Below are 22608 nucleotides of genomic sequence, written 5' to 3' on the forward strand. Positions count from 1 at the left end.
TCAGCCCACTTGTGCTGGAGCTTTGCTCGCCCTCAGCCACCAATGCTCTGCCCTCCTCAGCCCTGCACCAGTACCAGCCCCAGTACGCCGGCACAGGTCCACGCTACGGGCCAGAAACAGGAGCAACTGAGAATGTACCCTGCAAATGTAAGCTGCTGAAATTTTACAAGCTTACAATTAATTTTGGTCAAAGTCTGATGAACAGGAACTGCCACGCAGCCTGACGCTTGTTATATACACAGAAGGATGCAGGTCACTGAATCATTCAAGATAACAGGAGGGATTTTCAGGGTAATTAAGAGAGACGAGGGACACGACCCCGGTGCGGATAAGGGGGAGCGCAGGAACTGGAATGTGGAGACTCGAGGTCACGCCGCCTTCTTCAGGCCAGGGAAAGCAGGAAGAGCACAGCGGGAACTTGAGGCCAGCAAGGACACAGCTTTGCAGCAGTTCGTGAATTTTGGAAAGGGGAGCCTATGGCCCTTGTTTGAGGGATACAGTGACACTTCCTTAAGCCTTCAGCAGGGAACTCAACCCACGATCTCAAGAGGTTCCCTTCCAAACTAAACTATTCAAGGGTTCTACGTTCACTCCTTTTTCCTACTAAAACTTCATCTGCTTAAGAGCAAGGAGCCCTGCACCATACACTCAAATATACAAGACAGAGCATTTGCTTTTTAAAAAACTAAACCTAAACTAAACTAAAAAAGTCTCAAAGGAAAAGGCAGCTGTGGAGCCTGAGCTGGTGCAATGATGACCATCCTCTCGACAGTACGCCCAAGGGACTGCTCTGACACCCAACGAGCCTGGCACAGCAGAGGCAGTGAGTGGTCTGGAGTTTTCTTCCTCCCACATTTTGTTGCAGAAAATGCTATCCAGATCAAAGTGCTCTCACGGAAGAGCAGAGCTCGCTGGAGGCAGGGAGCCACCCGCGGGACCTGCAGCACGCTTAACAAGGCGAGGTGATGGGCCCATCCTGACCCCGGGCACGATGGCTGAGCCCATGGTGGGGTACTGCTGGAGTCACAGCAGAGTCCCCATAGCCCTCATCCTGGGGAAGGCACCCCAAACACCCACCCTTGGCCACTGGGCCTTGCTGTCAGCCGAACACTGTTTGAGAGCCCTCGCACAGGCTCCGTGGCCAGCGTGTCCCCTCGGCGGGGCGGCCACACTGCTGGCGTCCCGGCTGCTGGGCTCGGGGCCAAGCGCCTGCAGGAGGACGGCAGGAAAAACACAGAACAACATGTACCGGGAAAGTGCATTGGGAGAGCTCATCAGCAGCCGCACCTGGCTTTGGACAGCACAGCATATGCCCCGGGACACCGCATGGGAGGAAACTCCGGTACCGGTACCGGTACGGCAGCATCTCGCCCCAGCCCCACCAAGCTGCAGGAGCAGCTTTGCCATCACAATTAGCAAGAGCAGCGCTGCAGGAACAGGCAGGAGAGCGGCAGGGTGGTGGGGAGCACATCGACAGCACCCAGCACCGCTGCCAGCAGTGTTCCCAGGCGACGAAACACAGTAAAACACACCACTCTGCAGGTGCAAAGGCACTAAGCAACACTAGGATGCACGATGCTCTGCTCCCAGCCCAGCTCCGTAGGGGCAGCTTCAGGGTCTGACCAGACTGGAGAAGAGTGGAGGAGAAATACAGCACCTTTAACCACCCCTCTGCGTCCAGCAAAGGCAGCCTGAGATCTGCACATAGGAAACCACTGAGCAGGGGGAAAAAAAAAGTCAAACCAATTCCAGCCACCTCTAAAATGAGCAGAGTGCATTCCCCAATCATGGGAAAAATACTCCTGAAAGTCCAGACACAGCATCATCCTCCATCCCTCCCCTGCCAAAGAAAACAGGAAAAACGGTGTCTTTTGCCCACCCTTTGGTTAGGCACTTCTGCAGAGCAAACTCCTGAGCAGCTGAATCTTCCTTCTGCAGCCAGAGGCTGGGCAGTCTCTCCAGGACTGCAAGGGCTTCTCCTCTACCCACAGCTGACTTTAGCACAGCTTGTTGATCTGCTGCTAATTTTGTACTTCATTATTTATTTGCGTAGCAGCTTTCAGTAAATCCCTGTAGCTAAATCCGACCACATTTGCTGAGGACATTAAGAAAAGCAAGTTCTAGGGGCTTCCTGTGCAAGCAGTTTTATAAACACACGTCCCACTCTGAGAAAAGATCCCTTCAATTGATTCACTAGGGAAAAACAACCTACATTTAGCTTCTCCTTAACTTTCCCTCCTTGTCACACCAGGTGTGTTGCAAGCGCGGGGTCAGGGCAGCTCAGTTACATTCACCCCAGATGTCTTTGCACAGCTTCAGACCCGCGCTTGGCAGCATCCTCCACGGGGCTGATCTAAACAAGCAACCAGGAAGAGAAACGAGCAGAGCGCGGTTAATTTTATTCTCGGAGGGGAACGGAATAAATAAGCGATATGAATCAGCACAGGGAGTCAGAGCACGCAGCCCAGAGTTGCAGGAAACGGGGTGAGTCGGGGCTTTTTGTAAGCACAGTATGGGCTGCTGAGACATGCCCAGGCTCGCTCCCGGACACTTCCTGCTCGGCGGGAAGCAGGAGAGGCTGCAGAGATCACCCTGCAACCCACGAGACACCACACGCTCTCTCCAACTCCAAGCATAAAAGCCCTGGAGAAACTCCAAGCATAAAAGCCCAGCAGAACCTCCGCAAACCGGGCTGGGAGGACAAGGCATGGGCAGGGAGGCCAGGTCCTGGCTGGGTGCCGGCGTGCTGCAAGTCCTTCCTCCGACACTGATGCTTCCCGGCCAGCTTCCTCCATCCTCACTGCTCTCCACCCCACGCCAAAAAGCCAAGCAGCACATCACAGAGCACCAGCTCCATCTGCTGCTCGCTGTCAGCACGCTGCACCCCCAGCACCACATCTGGGACACATCTGTACAGGCGCCGTAGGACTGGTGATGCCACATCAGGACTGTCCCACATGTGGGATAGCCCAGGTCTGCCCTGCCCAGCAGGGAAGGTTCCTGTGCCCAAGCTGCTCCCACCCTCTGTGCCCTGCCCTGGCAGCTGCTTCATTCTCCGGGAGATTTCGAAGTTCCTGAATTTGTTTAGGGAGGGACAAGAGCTGGCCCATGGCCTTCCCCAAGGGATGGGATGCAGGTCTGATTCCTGGGCTTCACTAACAGAGGACCTGAGGAGAGCAAGGACAGCTCCAAAAGCAGAGCCCAAATCACACCCTCATGAATAAAAACTAAAGTTCAGGGGTTTTATCAATCCTGCAGCTAAGGCTGCTCTTTGAGCACTTTATCAAGCCTCATCTCTGGGCCTGCTCTAGGTAAAAAGCTTAAGAACCAGGAATGTGTTCTGGGGACACCAAGAGAACCAGGGAAGGAGAGGTCTCAGGATGGAGACGGGTTACTGCTGGAGCTACCTGAGCATCAGATGGATCAACCGCCTTCAACATCTTAGCAGCACCAAAGGTCCAAGTTAGGGTGATGTCTCCCGCTGACAAAGAGGAGGAATGGGGTAGGCTACAGCAAGAATAAAGAGATGCTGTCACCTGCTGGCCTTCCAGAAACTGGCACAGTACTAGGGGTAAGGCTGCATGCTTGAGGAGCAGGCTATGGCCTCTGCTCTCTACCAGGAACTCTGCCTAAGAACAGGTAAGCAGATAGATAGCAGTGCCAAGCACAGGCTGGCTAATGAACCCAGGACATGTCAGGCTCTGCCAGAAGAGAGGGAAGAAGCTGTCCCACTGAGAAGATCCCAGTGTGATCTCACCTGAGCCTTCCCGACCACGCTACTCACTCACACCCAAGAGATCAGTTCTGGTGCAAGCCCTCCTCACTGAGCTGTGAGCCAGGCTTTACTGCGAGCCCACAAGCACCCACAGACAGAGGCCCACCCCACGAGACACATCACTGCCTGTCCCCATGTCCCGCAACATTCCACTCAGGAGCCTGTGTCCCCTGGGAGCAGCAACGGTGGCAAGGCTGCCCGCAGAGGAATTCGGGTTCTGAGCAGAGCAGACAGCAGCAAGGCAGCCACTTGCAGAGAGGGATGTCTGCAAGGGATCTGCATGCAGTGGTGGCCTGGGGGTCCTCTGACTTCAGTGACACGATGACACAAACCTGAGCTAGGCTGTCACATGCTCCCTCGTGGGCCACCACTAGCCCACCCCATGCGGCAGGGAGGAATCCTCCAGAGCACAACTCCTCCAGAGCGAGGAGCACTGCAGCACAGTGAGCTTGCCACCACGAATACATGACCCGACTGAGCACCAGCACTAGCCAAGTGCTGTTTAAGAAAAAAAGAGTGGTGGGATTAATTATCAACAAGTGATCTGTATGAATAACATTAAGATTGCACCTCAGCAGAGTCTGGCTAATATTAATTACCTGAGAGATGAAAAGTTACAGGAGGAGTAGAGGACGCTTCCAAGCAACACTCTGCAGCAGCACCTCAGGACAGGAGAGTCAAGTTTACCTGGAGTCTCTGAACTTAATAATCCTCCAGTTTTCAGACACCTCTTTAAAGTGAGGGAGAGCCTGACCTTGCATGGACTGCGCTGACTGTTTTGGGGAGGCGGAACCGTTTCTCTGGCAGGTAGCAGGATGAACATTTGCACATGGAAGCACTCTGACCTTTGCAGGCTCTCCATCCCCCTTTTCAAGAGCTGCTAGCAGCAGGGTGACAGCTTTTCTGATCCCAGTCCCATAGGATGCCTTCAGAAGCCATCTATACACAAGCAGACATGGGCCTTGAGCTGGGGCGCTGAACTGGGGCCAACAATAGGGTGCCCAGAAGAGGAGCTCAACTGCCCAGAGCAGCTGCTCTTCTCCAGCAGAAGTGGTTGCCCAGAGGTGTTCCCGAGACCCGCAGCCACCCAGCCCCAGCCCAGACCATCACTGAGCTGCACCGGGACACCTCCGGTCACCTCCCCACAGGCTGCAGGGTCTCAGCTCACACAGAACAAGCCCTTCAAAGGAGGCTGGGGAGAGACGCATCCTTCTCCAGAGAGGTGGGAAGGAGACACTCTCCTGTAAGGGGCCGGACAAGGGCTGGGAGCTGAGGAAGTTTCTTTTCCTCCAACTGCCGCTGCCTTTGTCTTAGGTTAACGTTACCCACACCCTCACACGCTCCCTCCATAATGCCTGGCGAGCCCCCAGACGACGCTCTCTGTGCCCGGGGTGCGCCCGCCAGCCCACGGAGCCCGGCGTGGGGGCGGCCGAGGCCGGGATGCCGGTCGGGCGTCTCTGGGCTCCCCTTGGGCAGGCCCCGCCGCCCCCCCGCCGCCCCGCACCTGGTGCCGGAAGGCGGCTCCGCGCAGCAGGTCCCGCAGCAGGCCCAGGCCGATGTCCCTGCTGGCGCCCTCGGTGACCAGGTGGAGGTGCAGCGCCTCCCCGCCGCCCAACCGCCCGTGCCGCAGCAGGGAGCGCAAGGCCGCTTGCGCCTTGCCGCGCAGCGCCGGGTTCCGCTCCGCCTTGGTGAACATCAGCAGGAGGTGCAGGTCGCGGCCCCCCGCCGCCGCCGCCACCACCTCCCCGCCGCCGCCGCCGCGCTGGGGGTGGCGGTGCGCCGGGGCGGGCGGCGTGGCGCGGAGACGGCGAGTGGCGCTGGAGAAGGTCTCGCCACCGCCACCCAGGTAGTAGAAGGCACAGACGGCCAGGGCGGCGGCCAGCGCCAGGGCACAGGGCTGGGAGCGGGCCCAGCCCCGGCCCGCGCGGCCCAGAGCCGCCATGCCGGGGGCGGGGCGGCCGCCATGTTGGGGGGCGGCTCCCCTCAGCCCGCCGCCATGTCGGGGCGGGGCGGCCGCCATGTCGGGGGGGGGCCCCCTCTCCCTCAGCCCGCCCCACAGACACAGGCGGTTGACAGCATACAAAGGTTTAATCAAGTACAGTATTTACAATCCTTACAGCATGTACAGTCGATTAACTACAAAGGTAATAACGCGCTTCTCTCATTTACAATGGCAAGCTACAGAAAACTACATTCAAGTTTTGGATACAAAGTCTACAGACTTAATAAATGCAAACTAGGGCTGGTTATACATTCTTTACAGTTATACCTTAAGGGGGAAGGGGTCACAGGAGCATTTTACTGCTGGAATGCTTAAAAAACACCGAGCACAGAGTGACACGTGGGTAAAGAAAAAAAACAGTTGATTATTTCACACAGAGTAACCTCTCTGCTTGAGGAAATTATAATTTCTCAGTGATTTCTATCAAAACATGGAAAATCAAATCCTAACAGAAAAGTGAGTGGGAATTTTTCCTCCTCTATCATCTCCTTCCATGGGAAGAGAAACAAGAAAATACTGTATGCAGAAAGATAAAGCAAGTGTATGAAAGGCAATATACCAAAGTGGTACATTCATCCTTTTCCCCAGCACTGCCTTTCTGGAGCTGTCCCCGTTTTAAAAATGTGCTTTTGTGCAAGACAGCAAGACAGTTTGGCTCCCAGGGTGCACAAACAAGTGGCATGTTCTCTAACTTGGGGAAAAAGTGTCCATCTGTGAATGGGCAGAGGGGGTAGGTTTGCAAAACTGACTCTCAAAATGCTTCTAAGTGTATTAGATAATCAGAATAATCAGCTCAGTCCTTTTAACAGTGTAAAAATATTATGCCCGTGGTACTTGCACACTAGTTGTAGTTCTATCAAATAGTCCTTTTATATTCACTGTGGCATTTGGGATTCTCATGATCAAAAAGCAGAGTTAATATCCACGCTTTAAAACAGATGTCTGCAGCGAAGCACCACAGTCCTGGAAACACCACAGCCAACCCTATGCTTACTCCTGTTCTCACCTTTTTTCTTTAGTGCTACAAAGTTTTTGCTCCATCTAGGATAACTCTAATAATCTGGACAACATGTGTGTGCTGATATCATAAAGCAAAACAGGAGAAACTGCCTCTTAAACAGGGATTTCCTGACAGCAGTTGGAAGGTCTGGTTGCATTTTCTAAAACTATTTCAGCTCAGTATATAAATAGGTAAAATATAAAACCCCAGAGTGAAAAATGCAGTATCAATACAGGGTCCTTTAACACACTAACATTAGAGGCCAGGAATGATACAATCTAAAGCTTCTGAAATCAGTGGTAAGGCTGCCACTGATTTCGTGGAGTTCTTAGATTAGGTCCTAATTGGTAAAGAGGCTGAGGTCTACAACATAGTAATGAACAGCTGAAACACACGTTCAGACAGCAATATGTGCAGCTTGTGAAAGCAAAGGAAGACTTCTACCATCTACCACCTTCACTAAAGTTTACAGGGACAAATTCCAGCATGTCTAATATAATTCAGTGGCATAATTCAGTATGATAATTCAAAAAATTTAGTTTATATGCTCTGTACTGACATTAAGATTAAAGATGAAACCTAATGAACAATCAAAACAATACAGATCACTAAGGAAACACCACAGACCCCACTATAGCCAATGTGCAACATCAGTAAATTATACCTCTGAAGTCAAGATGCATTAGAATATATGCTGAGCTCCTTGACATTTGTCTTTCCAAGAGACCTTTGGAACACATGATCTAACTCTGGCTAGGAAAGATATTATAAAATCTTTCAATGGGCTATCTCGTAAATTACTAGAAATACACATGAAAGCTGATTTTAAATCGTGTTAGGAATCTACTGATTTTGTACCTCACTGACTGAGACCTTTGATATTTCATATCCACACAGAAACATGAACTGGAATTGAAGCTTCCCATTACCTGGCACAGAGTACAAGATGCTAACCTACAATGGAGCACTACTGTCTTATTCTAGTTATACTCAGATTCGCATTGTAATAAAAATGGAAGTTTCTTAATATTGCTGAGCAGAAGATTAGCACTCAAGTTAGAACTCGATAGGGAAATCCAGATCTTCAGAGTACTAGAAATAATCATATTTTGTATTACTGAGGGCTGGATCCTCTGAGTTAGAGAGTCCCTGAAGCACTGACCCTGACAGTCTTTGGCAGGACTAAGCCCTCAATGCATTTCATGCAGCTTAATGGCATATTCATTTTTGCTGATGAGCAACATATTGACACATGTATTGCACCTGACCTGAAAAAAGTCTACAGGAAGCTGTCCTGCAAAAAGTGTCACAAATTTTCATGGCTAGGAAGGAAAATACCAGCAGAGATTCAAAAGAAGTCTCTCAGACATTTTTCCAAGAAGCACGGACTGAGATAGTGATTATGCCATTAAGCTTTAGGGAGCTTTACACTGTAGCCAATCACACCATATACTGCTGTCAGGCAGGCTGCGAAAGGTAACTCTTTAGAAAAACCTATGTCTAAAGTGTATACTATACGTAGCCATATCTTACATAGTCCCATCTGTACACTGGGTATTTTACTTTCTCTAAGATCTACTATAATATCCACTGCTGCTAAATACTGCAGATTAGGAAGTATATTATTTCATAAACAGCTATTTAAAAGACAACTTACTAGAAACTACTGCTTACAGGTGATACTCCTAAGTTTATTATTCAGACTAAACACACTTTTTAAATGGGCAGAGTCTGCTTTTCCTAGCATAATTAGAGCACTCACAAAGCAAGAACTGTTTTGTAAGGTTCTTCTGCTTGAAAAAAGAATCTATTGGACACTTCTAAAATGCTATTAGCTTTGCAGCAATAATCATTCAGATCTGATACATTATTCCACAGTTGATGCAAAACGATAAATATTTGAAATAGCTTACAAATTTAACATGCCAGACAGTTTAATTTTACCATAGCTTACCAAAATTTTTTAGCCAATTTTTCTTCTCAGCCAGCTTGGGGAAAAGCCAATTCATTTTCTAAATACATTCAAACAGCAGGTTGGCATAATGCCATGGCTATTAGGATTGTTAAAATCTCAGATTGATGCTATGCTACCTAAAAATTCTCCTAAAGTTATGTGTAGGGCAGACAAATAGAGCATAAAGAATTGCATCTGCTACTTTAGTGCTTCAGGTGATTACTATCTAGGTATTAAATAACCTGACACATAAGCATGTATCTACAGATACCATTTATAGACATATCAGCAGAGCTCACTATTCCATAAAGCAAACTGTGTTGCTGCCCTCAGAATACAGCTGGAGACTATGGTTGTTCCCTACTTTGCAAAAACATGCAGTGAAATTCCTAGGTTTTCTTGTGTACACCTTAGTTTAGGCAACATGTCCACATACACATCTCTGCAGATCACATAAAGGATACTGCTTTCTGATATAAAGGATTAGACTGCCCTAGATTCAGGGTGGCTGCATTACATATGAGATCTTACATACTCAGCTTAGGGCTAGTGGGGAGAACAGCGAAAGGAAAGGTAACAAACAGCCTTCCCATCACTGTTCTACACAAACTCCACTGGCTCAGTATTTACTTTCATGTCTCAAATTTCAAGTTTTGATGTCAAGATACTACAAACAAACCCCACAACACATCCAAAAGGATTAAGTTTATTGTTCATGAAAAGTTCCACATGCTCATTTAAAAGTATACTCACTGCACAGAAAGTTTAATTTAAGAGAAAAAAAAGGAAAAAATAGACTGCTCTTAGAAGTTTGGTCCTCCAGGACAGACACCTATTGTGACTGACCCGCAGTCACCAGCGTAAAGGCCAGCCTGGTGTTAAAGCTTCCACTTGTGAAAGAACAGGAGTTACCACCTCTTGTTATGAACAGCCTACCTCTGACCACAGTCAGTGTAGGAACAAGAGAATCTGTTAGGTTACAGGCCCACAAACAGAAGGACAACCCAGTAAGTCGTTACCCGATTTCCCTTCCAAATAGTCCCAGAAAATGCAACCCAGACCTTCTTGTCAGAGGCACATTCTTCATGGCAACGGGGAGACAGATGACAGTAGGGGACACTAAACAGCAAAGGTGGTCTGACCGTCCTGCCATCCAGAGCCTGCAATCTGCTCCGCTAACTTTATGTACGAACTGCAGACAAACACCATACTTGCTAACAGGTACTATTTTCATACTGAGCTAGCAGGCATTTATTATTTTTTTTAAACATTTTCTTCAGCTGCTGAGGTATACGTACTGTAGGACATAAAACAACTCACACATTTCCCCAGCTACCACAATCTAAAGCTACATTAGAGTGGTCATTTTATCCAAACTATCTAACAAAATGCATATAATTCATTCCACTAAAGTAAAAAAAGACTTGCACTATAAAGATCAGGTTCTTTTCCTTCTTGACACTTAAGACTTCTGGGAATCTGACTGCTGGAAACGGTTTAGCTTCTCTGGATTATTTGATGCCATTTGAGAAAAGTCACGAAAAATGTCCTGATAAATTTCATCTCCTAGGTAGAAAAGAAAAGGAAAACAGTTTTAACCAATTTGTGATAGTTAACATCACCCACCATTGCACAAATGCCCTACTGTGCTACCAATTACTGTTTAACACTTAATCATGTATAAAGATTACTCATAGATGGAATGATGCTGATGGGAGCTCTTTGGGACTGTGTACTTGCATGCACGTTCTGTAGAAGCAAATTAAAGCCAAACTATACCTGAAATAGTACCTCATGGGCAGCCACACAGAGGAAAGTTCAGAGTTAGAAAGGAAAAATGAAAGCAGTTTAAAGCAATGTAAAAAGAAAAATGTTTATTAGCTATTAAAGAATAAAACCTTTGTTTTTGCAAGGAGGTGCTAACCAAGATTCTCTCCAGAAAAGCAGAATTGGCATAAAGAAAAATTTTCTTGGAAACAGAGTTCAGAAGTCTTACAGCCAGACAGAACTCTCCATGAAAGAAACAATCAGCAAGCAACAGCATAAAAAAAATGCAATCCTAAGTAGAGACATCATTGTTCATAAATACTTTTGGTCTATTTCTTCAAATATAAATTTTTACACGCATTACTGAACATTCATTATACCTTTTAGTTTTATCTGTAAGAGTGATGATACTTTCCTTAACCATCTTTCATTTGTGTTTTTTTTTATCTTCCCCCTTTGTGCTTACACACAACCCAACTACTAGGAGATGGGCAGGGCAGAAGTGAGAGCCGGCAGCGATTCCCACCGGGCCCGTCCCCTGCCCCGCTCTGCCTGCACAGGAGCACACGCCCAGGGGTGACCGATTCTTTCTTCTGTCCTCACCACATCACTCTTCTGCCACTTTAAAAAGGACATTTTCACATTCTTTCATCTGCCGCAGCATTTTGGGCCTTGAGTCCCGGTTTTACTTTATAACATTAACCATACCCTACTGCCTTCAAAGGGAATTAAATACATAAACCATTTGGTCCAGTCAGGAACTGTGCAGCCATCCAAATTTTACTGTCTTCCCAACACCACTGACCACCCAGGACAAGATTCCGGCACTACCGGTCCTTGCCGATAGCCTGACTGAGAGCATGACGAGGAAATCAAGCCCAAGTCTCCCTCATCGTGTATGTGGAACAGGAAGATTTTATTTTATTCCAATATCAATGCAGAGGAAAGGTACTATTCTACCTTTTTTTTTCCAAAGGGCAGTTTTAAAAAGGATTTTTATGTGGTTAAAAGTTGGCACCACAGTGAAAGGGTAGACTGTTTTTGTTTTCCATCTTTTAATGCACATTTCCAATATTAAAACTATTATTGTTTTGGAGATGAGACTGCATTCATTTGAAAACACTTTCAGAAATGATAACTGACCTTCCAGTAATATTTAACATGCACGGCATGTGGGTTTATATCAAAACGTAATGACACAATTCTTCCCAGACTTTAAAAGATAAATGTGTTCAATACTGCCATACTGGGAAAAGTCAGTCCTAGTGAAATTCCCTTCTGGTTTTCAGTTTTAGTTTCAGGTATGTTCTAGAGAGGAGGCAGGCACGGGACATATTTTATTCTAACAGTTTCTGAGAACTGCTTGCACTGGGGGATAAGCACAGAATGCAGGGAGTTGTGACATTCACCAAAAGAACAGCTAGGAAGAGCACAAAGTGGAATCAAGCTTGTATATAAAAGCAATTAAGCTTTTAATACAAAAGCGGGTTCCACCAGTGAACTACTACTTGTAGTTCAAGTTGCCATATTTGGTTCTTTCAAATTAACTTGAAAGAAAAAAAACCCAAAAGCTATTTTTGCAAGATACATTGCGGCTCTGGTTTTGGCTCTATTACATAACAAAAATATCACATACAAAAATAGACTAAAATAAAGTGCCCCTTTAGTCTATATGCTGCATTAAAATATTTAATACTGTAAACCTTATAATTATTTTAAAATCCTACTTTAAAATTGAGTTCTGGAAATTCCCTTTCCAAGCGATGTTTTCACTAAAGTGCAAATTTTATGTACAAAAATACTGTAACAGTGCTTTACCATTTAACACCAGAGTAACTCAAAAGGCACACGTCATACATTCAAGAAAAGATAGGAAGAGAAAGTAGCAAGAGGGCTGTCAGAGAGTTGCAGACTTAATGTAGCACCAGAGGGTGAGCACTCAAGTATTCCACGAGAAACAGTATGATGGTGCGTATGGCTTCTACCACCAGAAATGAACTTTTTGTGGAACAAGCTACTTTCAGCTTATTCTCATTCCAGGAATATTTTGGAAGACCAACTGTACCTTGCAAAGCAATATGTACATTCTCTCAGTAGCTCAAACCAGCCAGGCATATTTAAATGAGAAATGTTGGTGCCATTAGCTACATTAGTAATTGTTTGTCAACTGCGTTACTAAAGCAAAGCAGAAGGCAGTTGGCTTCACCCTGATGACAGCAAACTCATCCATCGATATTTACCCTCACATAGCTCCCAGCAAATATACAATTGTCTTGAAATCCTTATTTTCTTCTAGAAATCTTAACTTTGGAAAAGAGGAGTTCTAAAGTAAGGGCAGTGCAGATAATTTAACATGTATATGCAGTGAAAAAGACTAGCCTCCTCTACAACCACATGAAGGTATCATACCCCGTGACAGCAGAGGGAGGGTTTGTGCTTACACATACACATTTACATGACCCTTCCAGCAGGCATTTACATTTAACACACTCAAATATTTACCTCAACTTCTAAAAGAGACTTCGGCAAGTAAAAAGACAAGGAGAGCAGAGCTGTGCTGCCCAATAAAACAGCAGTATCTCCTGGCTGGGACACTGTGCTGCAGCCTGTGTCCCAAACTTCAAAAACATTACTCTAAGGGTACCTTCCTCCTGAATTTGGGCAAGCTCTGTCCCGTCTGGCAGCTCTGCCTCCCGCTGTCAGCCCTGGCTGTTCACACAGATCGGATACAATCTGACGCAGATATTTCAGAGACTGTACCAACTAGTCTCTACATTCTACTGTCATATAAACGGAATAAAAGGTTAAGATATTTTCAAAAAAAGACTTAGCCAACTTTTTATTTCAACTACCTAATTGAATAATCTGTCTAAAAAAATATTGTAGCCAAGATGGCATGGGAAAGAATCTCCCCCCTCTCCAGTTTAACACATTCAGATTTTTGTGTCAATAGTGCCTGTATTTGTTATGAATGAAACATTTTACTAAACATTTGTAATGTTTAGTAACCAAGGCTTTTTGTACAGACTACAGAAACACATTTCTGGTTTATAATAATTTTGGACGACAGGTCCATTAAATGACCTAAAATATTGATTTATGATTTAGCACAGAGCTTTTGAACCAAACTACCTCCCTCCCTTAAAACAAAGGCATTTTACTATTTGAAACAGAGTTGTTACTTTTACTTCTTAAAATAAAATTAGGACACTCAAAAATACTCCAGTATTTGTTACCTTCAGCCTGTCAGTGAAGTACTGTGCATTATACCAGAAAACAGCTTTACATTCAAAATGGCCAAACTGGCAATAGACTTTTTTCATATATATTGCCTGCTACATTTTCTGCATGGGGAACTTTTCCTCATTTAACCTCATAATCAAGTATATACTTTTAAATTATCTGTTGCTCTGCCAAAGAAAGCATTTGAATGCCTGAGTGTCTATAGTACTTTTATTGTTTTAACTTTAATTTCCTAGAAGATTAGTTTAAAAATAAATTTTAAAAACATCTATTCTTAAGGAGAAAATTCAGGAAATAAATTTGGTTTATTTAGTAGAGTTCATCTGGGATATTGACATGAGATTCAGTGTTGCCCCTTGAGTATATTCCAGCCCCAATTTGGTAAAAGACATAAGCACACGCAATCCTTATGAATCAGTGTAAAATATGTAAGGGCTTTACAGGAGCGAGCCAAGAGGACTCAGCACTCACTCCACCTTAAAAACAAGGTTTGCCTTTCCCTACTGCCATAGTGGTGTAGTGGCAGGTTTTTAGCTGTATAACTTGACAATCAAGTGTGCCTTCATTATTGATATTTGCATGAGAATAAGTTAGGTCCCTATGGAAGCATACCATAATAGAAGAAATGGCTTGCATAAATATCACATCAGAACATAATGTGAATTGGGACTGAGTGCCCAAGAATAACATTGCACATATTCATTAGATGTAATTTGCTACTTTCTTACACCAGTTGGCTCAAATGTCTGCCAATTCTTTCCCGCCCCCTCCCCCCCATCAAATGGTAAGACACTATGCATACAAAAATACATACTTCAGAATGACTGTTTGGTTTCTTATTTGTATCTTAAATAAAAATATTTTAAAATAAAATTTGAGGAAACAATACTTTTCTATTTCTGTCTGGAGTTATTTTGAAATATTGATGTACATTTTTACATTGGTGTGCAAGCATTTTTTTTCTTAAAAAAAGAAAAAGAGGACCATTCCACAGGAAGGAGAATGGTATCCTGTAATAAGATGAACTCCTCAACTGTCTCTGAGCAGCCTGGGTCAGAAGGCTGTTATTAAATAATGTCAGGTAAATCCTAACATTGCGTGAATTTCAATGGAACATCAACAGGAGAACACTGTGGACAACTACCAGCAAAACAGGTTGGTAACAGCTGTAGTAACATACACTACTATAATAATGTACTTTAAACACTCTCCTTTCAGTTCCTCTAAATAACCTGACAAACTCACACCAGTGAATTTCAATGAAACTTTAACACATGTCAGTTGTCTAAAAAAAACATTACTGTATGAACCTAGCTTAAGTTTTCTTCAGGTCCTAAGAATCTAATTGTAAACTGATAAATTCCTGAATACACTTCTTATACTGCATTTCAGTATGGTTATTGGTAGAGTATTGACCTGGCTGTCCATAGAGTCCTTCCGATTCACGCATTTCTTCATTCATCCGTGCTAAACGCAACCTGTGATTTAGGAAACAAGAAGAACGATGTCATCTTTAAAGCATTAAAAAAAGACTGCAGTTCAGGACCTACAATGCACTCCTGAACCTCACATCAGTGAGGTCATCTATGGATAGTGCACACTCTGATTCTTCTTTTCCTCTCCCTGCTTTTATGTAATGCAATTTTGACATTCCTTATATTTTTAACTGGAAACAGAATAGGAGAGCTTAGTTACCTGGTCAAAAACAGAACACACAACTTACAGCGTTACAATATCTGCATTTGCAGCTTCTACTGCTATACTCAATGGATCTTTCCCATCTTCGTCGGTGGCATGCTGGTTTGCTCCTCGTTTTAGGAATAAACACACTTGCCTGTTTGGTAAAAGCATTTAAGAATAATTTTCACAACAATAAAGGAAAAAAGCAAGTAAATTCAAGCTGGATGCAATGTAATTGGCTTAAATCATCCAAAGTATCTTGAACGTATCAGAACAGCATTATTCATCTAGAAAAAACAAGACATTAACACAGCAGTAAGCAAAACCTTGAATTAATCCACATTAAAAGGCAGCTTAACTCAAAACACACCATTGCAGCAAGGAGCAGAACCCTTCAGAAGCCAGACTCTTCCTTCCCACGTCACCTTAGGCTGTAGAACCAGAAAACCTAATCCCTTTTTCCATGACAGGCTAGAACCACTGAGCAGGATAAATCAATACAGGAAAGGACACAGTTCACAGGTGCCTGACGTACCCAGTAGAAACTGATCTCATTTCTCTCTGCTGTTATAATTCTTCTCCATCCCATAACAAACAGGGCACACTGACTGAGTTCACATCTTAAACTCTCCCAGGTTGTTGTACTCTAAATAGAATTCATACATGCAAAGAACTTGGGCACCACCAACCAGATTATTATTGTCCTCATTTGAGCTGAGCTAGTACAGGGTTTCAGCTAAAAGCCACGATTCCAAAATACATTTTGAAGTGAGATATACTCTCAATGCAACACAATCAGGATAAGTCAGAAAAAGCCTTGGCCCTCACACACCACTATTTTTCTTGTTTGTGTCATATTTCTTAAAAAACAAGAAAAACCTCATGAGTTTTCACCAGAAGTTCATGCTATTTCAAAGTCATTTTAAATATATGTTTTTTACAAAATGGACCAAAGTGTGTTTACAGGTGTTTTGCTAGCAGATGAGACTGATAATTCAAATTGTCATTTCCTCTCTCACCACAAAAGTCTAAGAAAAACCCGGATCACCTGAAACATACTAAAATGCCAGAATATTTGGGGAAATTAAGAAGCTTTACGTGAACATCTATAGCAAAGGCTGGCCATTAACAAACTCTGGAGCAGGGAGTTACCCAGTGTGTCCTAGGACCGTGGCGTGGTGCAGCGGCCCCCTTCCCTTCATGTCCCTGATGTTCACGTTGGCCCCGTTCTGCAGCAAGAACTCACACGTAACCAACGAACCCTACAGAAAGAAAGCAAAGAAACAATTCAGCTCCAGAGCTCTACAATCAGAGCCAAACCTGTTCTGCCTTCCCACCACTGAGTCATGTGGCAAAGGAAATACAAGGGATTTGCTTCCATATCAAATTTAAACGCTACTAGGTTAGATAACTCCAAACAAAGCATTAACGGGGGGGGGGAAATAGTTCAGAAACAACTTTGAGAGAACACTGTAAAGACAACTTCAGCATCCCATTATCATTCATTAGTGAAGCAAGCAGTTTAAAAGGAACAGTGACACAGAAATATCCCTATTATTCCCCTTCCCTCCTCCCCGTCAGCTGGTGCTGTGTATCACGTACCCCTCGCACGGCCTGAATGAGTGGTGTTGCTTTGTTTTCCTCTACATTGACCCAGTTTACTTCAGCTCCGTGGGCCAATGCTTCTGCCATATCAGGAAGATTCTTCTCAAAGGCAGCTCGATACAGCTGCAGCCCTGGACTAGGCTGTTTGGAGTCACAGAACGCAGAAGACTCTTGCTTGTCTCCTTCTGAAAAGAAAAACAAAACTTCTCATCTGTAATCCCTGTTTTTATAAGGTACCTCTTGGAATTCTGACCAAAAAAATGTAGTTTCTCTGGCATAAAGTAGCTGAGGTTTTGCAAAACGCTGTGCACTGCTGCTCCAGTCTGCCAGGAGACACCACAGATGCCTTTAGCCTGTTCCAGCATTTGGGCACAGCCACTTCACAGAATTACTACTGCCCAGAAAACATTCCCTCCACACTACTGGCACGTGCAAGTGCCCTTCGATCTACCTATTCCGTAACATTTCAAAAAAATTATTATAGAAGTGTGGTGTGTTTTATCCTATGCTGAAAGATATGAATAAGACTAATTTTATGCAGAGATGCAGTCATACAAATACATTCTTATCTGCAACAGGCTGATATGCCTAAGTAAGAGGCTAATACCATTCTGACCTAAATTTTGTTAAAAGATACCATTGTCATTGACCAATTACTCACTGTAGCTGTAACCTTTTTGACTAAAGCGTAATCTTTCTTTTCATCTCAACAAAAGTTATGAAGAGTGAAGTCTGGGAGATAAAGACATAGTTATACAGAAGCTTTCCTGAGCTGTTACAGCATCATGTTTCTACAATGCAGTCAGAGAAAGGGTCCAAGGCACATGCTGCTTTGCCTACACACCACAGCTCTGAACTACGGGATTTAAAACATACCTCAGAAAAGTGCTTGGACACAGAAGAATAAATTTGCTTTACAAATAGATGTTTTGGATATTTTGACAAGCCACACTCAATACATCTGACAGCTCAGGATGCTAATACTAGACAGCAAATAATTTCATCTATCAATTTATAAAACTTTGAGTAAAGAAGGGGTAATGTTTAAAGACATGGTCAATTCCACATAAGCGGAAAATAGAAAAATTAAGCAAGAATGTTCAAATAACACATAAAAGCCTATTATCTGTGACATAACAGGAATTCCATCTCCAAGGATTTAACTATTATAAAAGGATTAAGCATTTCTGTGGAGACTTGTCTGTATCAAAATGCAGCATTGGGCGCTCTGCTAAAAAACAGAGTTCTGGCTCAGTATCATCTGACTGGAAAAAACCCATAATTCTCTGAACTCATTTAGAAGGATTCCATGTCATACTTGCTACCACGCCTGGAGGAGGGAAAGGTCACTCAGGCAATCATTGCCCTTGTTAAAAATATCTCAGCCCACCAGGAAAGAAGAGACAGGAATTGTATTTTTCCTAAGAGCATGGTACCAAGCAGTAGTGACTAAGTTTTCATCTTGAAGAAGAAAGGCTAACATACCTGGTTCATACAAACTGTTCACTGATGTAGTAGAGGCAAGGTGTTCTCTGCTGTCATCAGCACTCTGCTGGATCCCACTGTCACTGCTTTGGACTGTTTTGGAGAGAAACCGTAATTACTACGCAGACTGTAAGCTACTGACTCTTCACAGATACCATGATAATAAAGCAAGCTCTTATACTTGGTCCTGAATATATATTTTTTTTTATTGACTAGTGATTATAATTCATATTCTTAGCATACCCATAGAAAAATACGAAGTCACATATTGAAACCGTAACATTTATAATATTAGTAATAAATGTCAAAGATTATTAGAAAGTAAAAGATCAGGATAAGTAAAAAAGCTTAAATTATTTCATGAAAACACGAAGCAATGCAGTAGCCTGGAAACAATGGATTAAAGGCAGGGAGATGGCCACAACACACAATGGATCACTAGTGCAGACACTGAACACGCCACAGCTGTAGTACTTACTACTACGTAGTTTTGAAGAGGTATCAAAGTAGGAGAAGAGTGAATCTAGTTCATCAGGACAGAACAGAGACTCCCGCCTCGCCTCGTCGCTACTTACAGCAACCGCTGGGACATGCAGGTTAGCAAAGCACAAAGCAGGCAGTAAGGAAGGGATAGGGCAGGAGAGAACGTTATTGGAAAAATTAAGAAGGATGAAAATAAGGAGGAAAGAAGGTGGTTATTATGTTTCTGAATGATAAGCATCCCCACTCTAAGTTCTTCCCCACCTAATAATGCACATCTCTGAAAAAGTCTTTTCTCCCCTATCCTTCTGAACTAGGCTATGACCCAAAGACAAATTCCAGTTTCTCTGCATGAGACAGGAAATCAATTAATACAAAAATATGTTACTTTAAAAAGAACATGCGTAAGGACAGAAGTGTGTAAATACCTTTTTGGGATGCCGCACTTTGCTCCCCAGCCAAAAGGGGTTTTTCAGGGCCGCTGTGCCTTTTCTCTTGTTGACTTTGAGGCAAAACTTTTGTTCCAGATTCCAGCAGAGATACTGACGCAGGCTGTCTCTCTACAAACTTTCTTTCCACATATTTTGCTCTGATGTATGTCTCCCTCTCCTGCCTGTCATATACAAAATCCATGGAATTAGTAAGCTAATATTTTAATATTTTCCTGTATTAAAAGAACATCCATTTCATACTAAAGCCAGTAATCAAAATTGTAGTTTGGCATTGCACACAAGACATACTTACGACATTTTCAGAAAGACTAAGGGCACACTACCTAACTCTTTATGGATTCTTGATTAAATTTTGCATGTCTCAAAAGTAAATTATTTTGTTAAGTTCATACATGTATATTTTCTCTCAGCCAGAGACATTAGTGGTATGTGGAAGAAATAAGCATTCATTACTGTATGTTACTTAGAATAGACTTTCAGCTGGAAGGGACGTACAAAAGTCATTTAGTCCAACTACCACTTCATGGTATTAATCCTTTACACGTTTGACATCGTTAATAACCAATTAATATAGCATATGTTTAGTTTCTTAGATAAATACACATCACAACATTTGTTAAAGGAACATGCAGATTGCACAAGAGAACCATAACAGTAATAAAGCTCAGGTAGGCAACAAATACAACAAATACAAAACATTTGGAAACTATCTATCTTCAAACGCAAATTAGCATCAGAGGAATGGCAGACAGCAGAGCAATCATTAGCAGGCTGCTGTGAAGCAGCAGAGCTCATGTACAATGCAGGCAGAAAGAAGAGAGAATTCTGGGGATCAAGGAACAAAAGTCAAACTCAGAACAAAGTCACTGTAAACAAAAGGCAGAGCTGCAGGCTCCTTCCAGGAGCACTCACAGACCCAGTACAGCTGGCTTAGATGGTACAAAGCAGGCAGGAAACAAAAGCAACCTGCCCAGTTGATGAGAGAGAGCAGGATGCTACAGTTACCATCAAAAGGAGGGAGCGAGATCAGAAAAAGTACAAGGGACCAGGAGGGACCAACAGGAGGAATCCCCAACAAAGACAGAGTGAGAAAAGGGAGAGAGCAAAACATACTGGTGATAAGGGGAAACAGAGTACATTAAAGGAAAGTTACACAGTTAAGCGGCAGCATCTTTAAAAGCTGGAGGCTGAAGGAAGCAAGAAAAAGAAGGAAGAGGCACTGCTAGTAAATTGCTACCTTGGGCTTCCAGGTTGTAGCTTCTTCACTCCCACTTTTTCCAACTTCGCTTCATATATTCTATTTATAACATCATTTCCCAATTCACACATAAGCTATGAAGCAAAATAAATAAATTCAAATACAGTTGCAAAAGGCTTTATCTACCTATGTAGTTGTTTTTAACCTCAGCCTATTTTTGTAGCTTACTATTTTCACTGGTAAAAGTACACTTAAAGAACGAGCAAGGCTTTATATCATGATAATGAAACCATTACTGAATAGAGAAATTAAATTTCAAGTAAGACAGCAAAATACCATAGTCACTCTTTTAAAAGTGCCATTCCCTTCTGAAAAAGGACTGCAAAAATGACCATCTGTCATTCAATAATCTTTTTTGTGCAATCAGAATGACATCTGCAGCCTCATTAACAAAGGCACTTTTCCCCACCAGCTTTGCTGGTAGCTATTCTTATCCCATCGGCAAGAGATGATTCAATCAATTCTATTCCATCTTGTTCAACAGACATTTTTGCTAAACCATAATCTGTTATGTCTACAGAAAAGGACAAGAGATAAAAACAGGCCACAGATACTACTTTAAGGAGAATTTGGCCCATAAAGTCCCACTTACTGATGGAAATTAATAGACTTCTTGCTTTCAAGACCAGGTAGAATATTGAGCTCTGGTACTTACCTAAACAGGACAAGGGGTGTAGTTTTGGGGTTTGTTTCCTCAGCATGAACACATTGATATTAAAATTATTTAAGGTCAAGCCACAAGAAAAGCACCCCCCACTCACATGGTCTTTGGACTGTTCAGAATAGAGAAGCAATACCCAAGTACCAGAACACCACAGCTAGAAACACAGGCTTTGCATCAGTTATTCAGCTGCACACACACACCCCTGCCTGAGTTCCCATTTCGGTATTTCAACGGCACATCATTTTCAGAACCATGTTTCAAACTGGAATTTTGGCACACAGCACACGAGCAGCTGCATGAAAGTTCTCCTAGAAGCCAGCAGGAGTATGAAATCAAGATCTCAGTGTAAGAGCCAGCATCTGAATTTTCAAGTACAACCATGGTTTAGGTTGATAGAGCACTTTAAAATTTTTCAACCCACTAATATTATTAGTTTGTGAACAGTTTCCATTTTTATACCTTGAAAATATCAGATGAAACTTAATACTCAAAGTGCGTTTGTGAACCCGAAAGTTGTTCAGACTTGCAAGTTTGTAACAAGAATGACTAGTGCTACTTCATGTATTAAAAGAAAGAGTAAATTAAGAAAACAAACACCACACAACTAGAAACACTTCTGAGTATAAGATCTAAGACTCGCATTTGTACCTCGTTCATGTGTTTCCTGCATTGAAATTTCTGATGCTTTAAAACAACAAAGTACCAAAGAGAAACTTGTTTCAAAAATACTATCATACCTTTAGAAGTTCAGGTTCCCATGAATCCAGCGTTAAAGATCTTACTTTTGAAAAGTGGACTCCCAAGCTCCTAAACAGCATGAAAAAAATACATTAATTTACCTCAGACAGCTTTACCATTAATTCATAGAGATAAAGCAGTGACATTAATTCTGTTTACAACAACTAGGGGTCTCTAACCTTGCTTCAATATACATTTGAAGAGGCAAGCACCACCCTTCCTCATTAAATCAATGCACAACCCAAATATAGTTCTGAAGAGCTCTCCGACCTGTGTATCCCAGAGCACTCGATGCAGAGGGTGATGCCCAGGTTGATGCTGGCCCACCGAGGATCAGCCAAGCCACAGTCGCAGCAGGCGGCGTTACCAGGAATGCACTGAACGCGCTGGAGAGCGCTTTCGCCCTTCAACAACTTCTCCTTTGTCTCACTGCCAGATTCTAGGCTTCCAGTGGAAGGGGAGGATTTCTTTTCCTGTTTCTAAAAAACAGACAAGAAACAAATAA

The 22608-nt window shown here is 43.5% G+C and overlaps 2 protein-coding genes across 2 annotated transcripts in view; both read right to left on the bottom strand.

Annotated features, from left to right (window-relative positions):
- Positions 1–5724, bottom strand: part of XXYLT1 (xyloside xylosyltransferase 1) — a 36563-nt gene extending 30839 nt beyond the window's left edge. The window contains exon 1 of the mRNA XM_014945752.1: positions 5280–5724. Within this exon, the coding sequence (XP_014801238.1) occupies positions 5280–5717 (438 nt within the window). The 5' untranslated portion in view covers positions 5718–5724. The remainder of the gene's footprint in view (positions 1–5279) is intronic.
- A 120-nt stretch (positions 5725–5844) lies between these two features.
- The window catches only part of ACAP2 (ArfGAP with coiled-coil, ankyrin repeat and PH domains 2), a 68312-nt gene continuing 51548 nt past the window's right edge, over positions 5845–22608 (bottom strand). Inside the window, exons 14-23 of the mRNA XM_014945938.1 lie at positions 22374–22582; positions 22103–22172; positions 20681–20775; positions 19420–19604; positions 18512–18604; positions 17024–17211; positions 16574–16683; positions 15465–15575; positions 15158–15219; positions 5845–10297 (exon numbers count right to left, since the gene is read on the bottom strand). Of these exons, the coding sequence (XP_014801424.1) occupies positions 10194–10297; positions 15158–15219; positions 15465–15575; positions 16574–16683; positions 17024–17211; positions 18512–18604; positions 19420–19604; positions 20681–20775; positions 22103–22172; positions 22374–22582 (1227 nt within the window). The 3' untranslated portion in view covers positions 5845–10193. The remainder of the gene's footprint in view (positions 10298–15157; positions 15220–15464; positions 15576–16573; positions 16684–17023; positions 17212–18511; positions 18605–19419; positions 19605–20680; positions 20776–22102; positions 22173–22373; positions 22583–22608) is intronic.

Source organism: Calidris pugnax, unplaced genomic scaffold (assembly GCF_001431845.1).
Source record: "Calidris pugnax isolate Ruff unplaced genomic scaffold, ASM143184v1 scaffold111, whole genome shotgun sequence".
In the NCBI taxonomy this organism is placed as follows: Eukaryota; Metazoa; Chordata; class Aves; order Charadriiformes; family Scolopacidae; genus Calidris; species Calidris pugnax.